The sequence below is a fragment of the Tupaia chinensis genome, unplaced genomic scaffold, assembly GCF_000334495.1.
Source record: "Tupaia chinensis unplaced genomic scaffold, TupChi_1.0 Scaffold000708_1, whole genome shotgun sequence".
NCBI classification, from domain to species: Eukaryota; Metazoa; Chordata; class Mammalia; order Scandentia; family Tupaiidae; genus Tupaia; species Tupaia belangeri.
Window position 1 is genome coordinate 44,549 of NW_006160231.1, and position 7,339 is coordinate 51,887.

The 7,339-nt window shown below is 45.8% G+C and overlaps 1 protein-coding gene across 1 annotated transcript in view; it reads right to left on the reverse strand.

Annotated features, from left to right (window-relative positions):
- Window positions 1-7,339, reverse strand: part of ABCC5 (ATP binding cassette subfamily C member 5) — a 113,193-nt gene that overhangs the window by 25,829 nt on the left and 80,025 nt on the right. The window contains 1 exon segment of the mRNA XM_014592513.2: window positions 3,364-3,550. Coding sequence (XP_014447999.1) covers window positions 3,364-3,550 — 187 coding nt within the window.

Genomic DNA, 7,339 nt, shown 5'->3' on the forward strand with positions numbered 1-7,339 from the left:
GGGTCCGGGATGCAAACTGCGGTCGACTACGTGAGAGTCCAGTGACATAGCCATTACGCTAACTGCTGGTTCCCAATAAAATAATTCTTTTAAAAAATGAAACAATGTAACAAGCACATAGGAGATACAGTATTTCCTCAGAGACGAGAGAGTAATGAACAGCCTTTTTCAAAAGCATGTTTCTTGGGACCAGCAGTTAGCGTAATGGCTATGTCACTGGACTCCCATGTAGTCGACCATAGTTCGCATCCCAGACCCGGTGGCTTAAACTGACGCTGGGCGCGTGTGCGTGCGTGCCCAAGATCCAAATACAGTATTTCCTGAGAGAGGAGATAGCAATGAATGCAGAGACCTACTATTAAGAAGCCTTTTTCAAAAGCATGTTTCTTTATGGAGAAAGTAGCACCTAAAAAAAAAAAAAAAAAAAGTATGTTTCTTTATGAAGAAAGTAGCACCTACTTTTTAAATACATACAGCAGGCTTATATCACTGTATTTCTAGATTCCACCCTGCCTCTCTCCCATCCCTACCTGCCCTAGTCAAATTCAGGTGACTGCAGGATTAGTCCAGGAGAAGTTCTAGGGGTCCAGGGATGAAATGATGGCTTAGGGTAGCCCCCCCCACACACACACGCAGTGGTGCCCCTTCTCCACTAACACAGGAAGAACTAGACAAACAAGAGAAGAGGCCCTATTTTCTCTGAATTGAATACATAACTCTCTAAAGAAGACTTACAATGGACAAAAGGTCAATGAAAAAATGTTCAGTCTCTTATCATAAGGGACATGCAGATTAAAACCACAATGAGGGACCACAGATGGTGTAATGGTTACGTTGCTGGACTTCCACAGTCTACCAGAGCTGGAGTTGGCTTAAACTCACACCAGGAGAGTGTGTGTGCGTGCCCAAAATCCCAAGAGGAGAATGGAGGAAAAATAACTGTGGTGTGGTCATCCCCCTTGGGGGGTGATTTCTTGCTTTCTGTCTCTCTCTGTCTCTGTCTCTAAGGCCAACACATGCGCCCTATAGCAAAAATCTCTCTAAAAAACATAAAAACAAACAAAAATCAAAACATACGCAATGAGAATGGCTAAGATAAAAAATAAGTAATGACAAATACCGATAAGGCCGGAGTGAAGAGAGAGCCCTCTTGTATGTTGGTGGGAATGTAAATTGGTACAGCTTATATGGAAGACAAAATGGGGGTTCCTCAAAAACCTACAAGTAGAACTTCTATATGACCCAGTGATCCCACTCCTTGGTATTACCCAAATGATAGGAAAACACGCAATTAGAAACGTGCATGTCCATGCTTACGTCAGCATTATTCAGTACTGCAAAAACATGGGACCAGCCTAAGTGTCCAAAAACTGTTGACCAGGTTTAAAAACTGTGGCACAGATATACTGTGAATGACTCAGCTGTAAGAAATAATAAGATCCTGGGACCAGCAGTTAGCGTAATGGTTGTGTCGCTGGACTCCCATGTAGTCGAACACGGTTCGAGTCCTGGACCCGGTGGCTTAAACTCACTCCAGGTGCGTGTGCGTGCGTGCCCAAGATCCCGAGAGGAGAATGGAAGAGAAGGGATTGCGGCACAGCCATCCCCCCTGGGGGGTGATTTCTCGCTCTCTGTCTCTCTCTGTCTGTCTGGCAAGTGCACATGCCCTATAGCAAAAACCTCTCCAAAAAAAAAAAAGAAATAATAAGATCCTATCATTTGACCCGAGGGGGATGAATACAGAAGACTGACTGTTAAGTGAGCTAGATTTTGAAAGATACCTATTGTATATCCCCACTCGATCAGCACCAAGTGTCGGGACTCCACTGCAGAGGTTGAGAGGTCCGAATGTGAGTGGGGGAGATGGCTGTGGACGCTAGGGATGGGAAGGGGGAGAGTGGATGGAAGAGGAGGGTACTGGAGGGTGGGGGAGCTGTAAGGGGGGGGGAGACGTGACAGAGAAACGTAAAGTTCCCTGCTGAAAATGTGTACAAATACATATAGTATCCATGATGGGGACTTTATGTAAAATGTGAGATTAATCTGAAAAAAAAAAAGAAAAGAAAAGAAAAGAAAAGAAAATGAATTAAACTTCTGGGATTAAACACACTCTATTTTTTTTTGTTTTTTGGAGAGGTTTTTGCTATAGGGCGCGTGAGCTCGCCAGACAGACAGAGACATAGAGACAGAAAGTGAGAAATCAACCCCCAGGGGGGATGGTCACGCCGCAATCCCCTCTCCTCCATTCTCCTCTCGGGATCTTGGGCACACACGCACACGCGCCCGGCGTGAGTTTTAAACCATCGGGTCCGGGATGCGAACCGCGGTCGACTACGTGGGAGTCCAGCGACATAGCCATTATGCTAACTGCTGGTTCCCTAAATGCACTCTATTCAAACATATTGAAACACATGCTCAACAGAGGACTGTCTGTTGATAACGTGTACGATAATATCTTTAACTGAACTGGTGTGTGGTGTATTTATGTTGGGAAAATTCACTTTACAAGCTGTGATGATGTACAATGATTAAATGTATAAAACAAATTTTTAAAAATGACGGTATATGTTAATAAAAATACAAACTCATCAAAAAAAAAAAAAAAAAGAAATATATGCTCGAAATATCCATTTTTATAAGGACATCCGGCACCCTGAACAGCAGTGTTCTCAAGTCGCTGGGCGCCTTGTTCATAATGTACAGTGCTCAGCCCTTCTATCGCCTGGTTCTTCACGCGTCCAAACCATCGCTGGGTGTGACTCTTCCCTGCCACTCAGCTCTCAGGAGTTTCTGCCTCCTCTGAAGACATACGGTATACATATGGTCACCCTCTCCTCAGATTTCCTTAGGTTACTCTTTTAATCAGTTTGTTTGCTTATTTGTTAACTGAACCTCTGCCCCAACTAGACTCTGGCACCTCCATTTGGTGCCTCATGAAATAGCTACGAATGTGGTTGTTTCTACTTTCTGCCTCTATAGCGAGTCCCCTGCAACACCAAGCCCAAAGCCTGGCCCCAGTACACGTTCAATCAGTATCTGCTTAATGTTATGCTGACCTGAAGCATGAAGCAATAACTGCTTATTTCTTCTTTTTTTTTTAAAGAATTATTTAAACTTCATTTATTTATTTATTTTAATTTGACCAGAGAGGAACTGAGTGAGAGAGAGAGAGTCAGAAAGTGAGCCACCAGGTCTAGGACTCGAACTGTGGTCGGCCATGTGGGAATCCAGTGCCCTTAACCACCATACCACCTGCCGGCCCCAATAACTGCTTATTTCTTGTTGAGATTTGAAGGATAAATATTTATGATGGCAACATTAAAAAAAATAAATAAATAAAGATGCCCCATCCTGGGTTCTGACCTGGACCGCGTAAGCGATGGCAAGACCTGCGTAGGCCGGGGGGATCTGCCCGTGCATGAGAACGATCATCAGCCCCGTGGTGGTGATCAGGGCAATGCTGATGAGGTCCAGCCTCACCGCCAGCCACCGCATCGCACATGTGAACAGGAAGAAAGGAGCCTGGTTGTCATCCAACAGCTCCTGGTACCTGTGGGGAAGACAGAACACTCAGTGAGCGAGCAAGAGGGCCACGCAGCCCTGCTCCTGGACGGGTCAACACTAGTGACCACAGGGCAGCGGCAAACCTTCCTGTTCCTAACAGGACGAAGGACGCCCTGAGGATGGATGCTCCAGGCCTGACACATGGTTCTTTAATGCTAGTTACCCCTTTTAAAAAGTGAGAAAACTAACAACAAAAAATTAAATATAAAAGCTGCTAAGGGAAAATATCTACCTCAACGGCACAAGGAACATACGGGAAAGGAGACATAAGAAAAAGGCTTATGTTGGGAATCAGCAGATGGCATAATGGTTACGTCACTGGACTCCCACACAGTCAACCGGGGTTCGAGTCTCAGACCAGGCAGCATAAAATGTGTCAGGCGAGTGTGCGTGCCCAGAAATCCCCAGAGGAAAACGGAGAAGAGAATGCAGCGTGGCCATGCCCCCGGGGGGTGATTTCTTGCTTTTTGTGTCTCTGGTGAGCACACACACCCTATACCAAAAATCTCTCTGCACAGCCCTGCATCAGTGGGGTACGTGGCAATGCCACTGGGGCTCTAGACAGCGGGTTAGACCCCACCCAAGCCTCGCGGCACCACCTGCAACTGAGCCTCCAGCCAGCAAGTCTGCTGGACAGACACGTTAGTTTAACAAAATAAAATCACTTTTTCCCTTATAAGAAATATACATATTCTTTCGATTACCATGCACGGACACTGTGTGCATGTATACACGCCCACATATTCAGTCTATTTTGCTTTTTATTCAAGTATTCCTCTGAGGTGTTTAACATTCTAAAAATACATTTTCTAACCAGAAATTTTCTTTTTTTCTTTTTAGGTTTTTGCCATAGGGTGTGTGCATTGCCAGAGATAGACAGTGAAAGGGAAAGTGAGAAATCACCCTGGTTGGGAGGTCGGGGGAGGCTATGCCCCAATCTATTCTCCTGAGATTTTGGGCATGCATGCACATGTGCCCAGTGTGATTTCTAAGCTGTCAGGTCTGGGACTTGACCTGTGGTCAGCCATGTGGGAATTCAGTGTCTTAACCACCCTCCTACTTACTGGTCCCTCAGAAATCTTCTTCTAAAAAATAGTTGCCTGATTTTTTAAATAGGCAAGTTACATATAGGATAGAAAAATTTAAAGTTAAAAAAGATTTTGCCATAAAATAGTCCTTTTTTTTTGTCAGGACAACTTATATGACTTTAATTTTGATATAATTTCAAACTTACAGAAAAACGACAAAAGCAGTATCCACATACCTTTATTCAAACGAGTTACTTTTAACATTCTGCCTGCTAGATCATTAATGTAATTTAATCAAAATGATAACGTGTAAAAACAATTTGTCCTCCAGCCTGCCTGTCCTCCAGCTCCCCAGCTCCCCATTCCAGTGGCAACGAGCAGTCTCCTCTGTACCCTTTCAGAGCGATTCTAAACGTTCCTCATGGAAACACGCCAAGACAACCTCCAGGCCCAGCCTCTTCAGCACAGCGGCAGTGGACCAAGTGTGGACCGGAAGCCACGTGCAGCTCTGCTTGGCCCAAGTGCCTGGCCCATCAGCCCGAAGGCATGCTGGGCACACGCAGACGGCCCAGGTCCTGGCGGGCAGGGGGACTGGGGAGGGTGGCAGTGTGGCCAAGCGTAACTCTCTCTCTCTCTCATACACACACACACACACACACTCCTAACTCTCTCACACACACACACCTCCCTCTCAAACACAAACTCTCTCACACTCACCCAAATCTCTCTCATGCACACCTACTTCTCTCTCACACAACTCTTAAACACAGACCTATTTCTCACACACAACTCTTACACACACACCTACTTCTCTCTCACACACGCACCTCCCTCTCACACTCTCACACAGACCTCACACACACACACCTACTTCTCACACACACACCTACTTCTCTCACGCACAACTTTCACGTGCACCACCCCCCCATACACACTCACACACAACTCCCTCATACACACCTACTTCTTTCACACAACTCTCTCACATACACCTCTCTCACAAACTCACACACACACACCTCCCTCACACACACAACTCTCTCACATACACAACTCTCTCACATGCACCTCTCATACAAATTCACACACCCCCTCACACATACGACTCTCTCACACACCTACTTCTCACACACACAACTCTCACAACACAACTCTTACACACACCTATTTCACACACAACTCTTACACACACACCCACCTCCCTCACACACACAACTCTCTCACACAACTCTCACATACACAACTCTCTCACATACACAACTCTCTCACATGCACCTCATACAAATTCACACACCTCCCTCACACACACAACTCTCACACAAATCCCACACCCCCTCACACATACGACTCTCTCACACACCTACTTCTCACACACACAACTCTCACAACACAACTCTTACACACACCTATTTCACACACAACTCTTACACACACACCCCTACTTCTCACAACCCTCACATGCACCTCTCACACAAATTCACACACACCTCCCCCTCACAAACTCACACACAACTCTCTCTCACACACTCACACACACCTTTCTCTCACACACACCTCTCACACAGACCTATTTCTCACACACACCTTTCACACACACACCTACTTCTCTCACACACACAACTCTCTCACACACTCACACACCTTTCTCTCACACACACCTCACATACACACCTACTTCTCTCGCACACACCTCTCTCAAACACACACACATCTCCCTCTCACACACAACTCTCACACCCCTCTCTCACACACCTACTTCTCTCTCACACACACACGTACCCTACTGTTTCTCTAGTGTATCTTGGAGATCATTCCATGCCAGTACCTATAGGTGCCTCATTCTTTTTAAGGGGGCCACATGATATTCCACTAAACGGTTGTACCATCACTTATCTGACTACCCTTCTTTCCTTCATTCCTTTGTTTTTTAACTGCCAGAAGGTAGACACATTTGAGAGAGAGACAGTGGGAGAGAGCACGCTGTCCGGTGGGACACGGTCACATTGCGACTCCTCCTCCGTTTCCCCACCATGTTGGTATTCCGGGCACACACACACAAGTGCCCAGCATGTTTTTCAAGCTGCCAGGCTGCGATTCAAACCATGGTTGACCACATGGGATTTGGTTCCCTTAACCACTAGGCTAGGGGCCGGCCCTTACACTTCAATCTCTTGGTAAATAGTTCTACAATGTTCATCTATGCACATGAGTTTCATACGCAATATTCAACGGCTAAATAAAATGTTGGTTTGGACAGTGGTGCAGTGGTAGAACACGACTCTGAGGCTGACCCTCACAGGAGGGTCCAGGGTCTGCATCCTGAACCTCCCAGACTACTCTGGGGCTGGCTGGGGGTGGAGTGGACTGCAGAGTTAACACTCCGCTGGGGATGTGGTTTCTGTCTCTCTTGGAAGAAATAAATAAAATAAACCTTTTTAAAAAGTTCAAGCTAAATGCTACTTTGACATCAATGCCTATTATTTCACAATTTTTAATAACAAAGCAAAATTCCATCAAATACAGCTTTCGAGGACCAAAAGCTAATAGACTTCCAATCTGTGTTTTTGTCTTCCCATTTGCTCAGAAAGGAGTCCCATCAAGCAACTGAATTTTATCCAGAGATCATTCCATTAAATCACTAAAATCCTTAGTAATAGGCTTCATAACCCCCAACCCTAGCGTCGAAAGGCCTCTTAGACCCTTAATAATGCTGGGATACTGGCTCCCCCCCCACACCGCCACCCCCG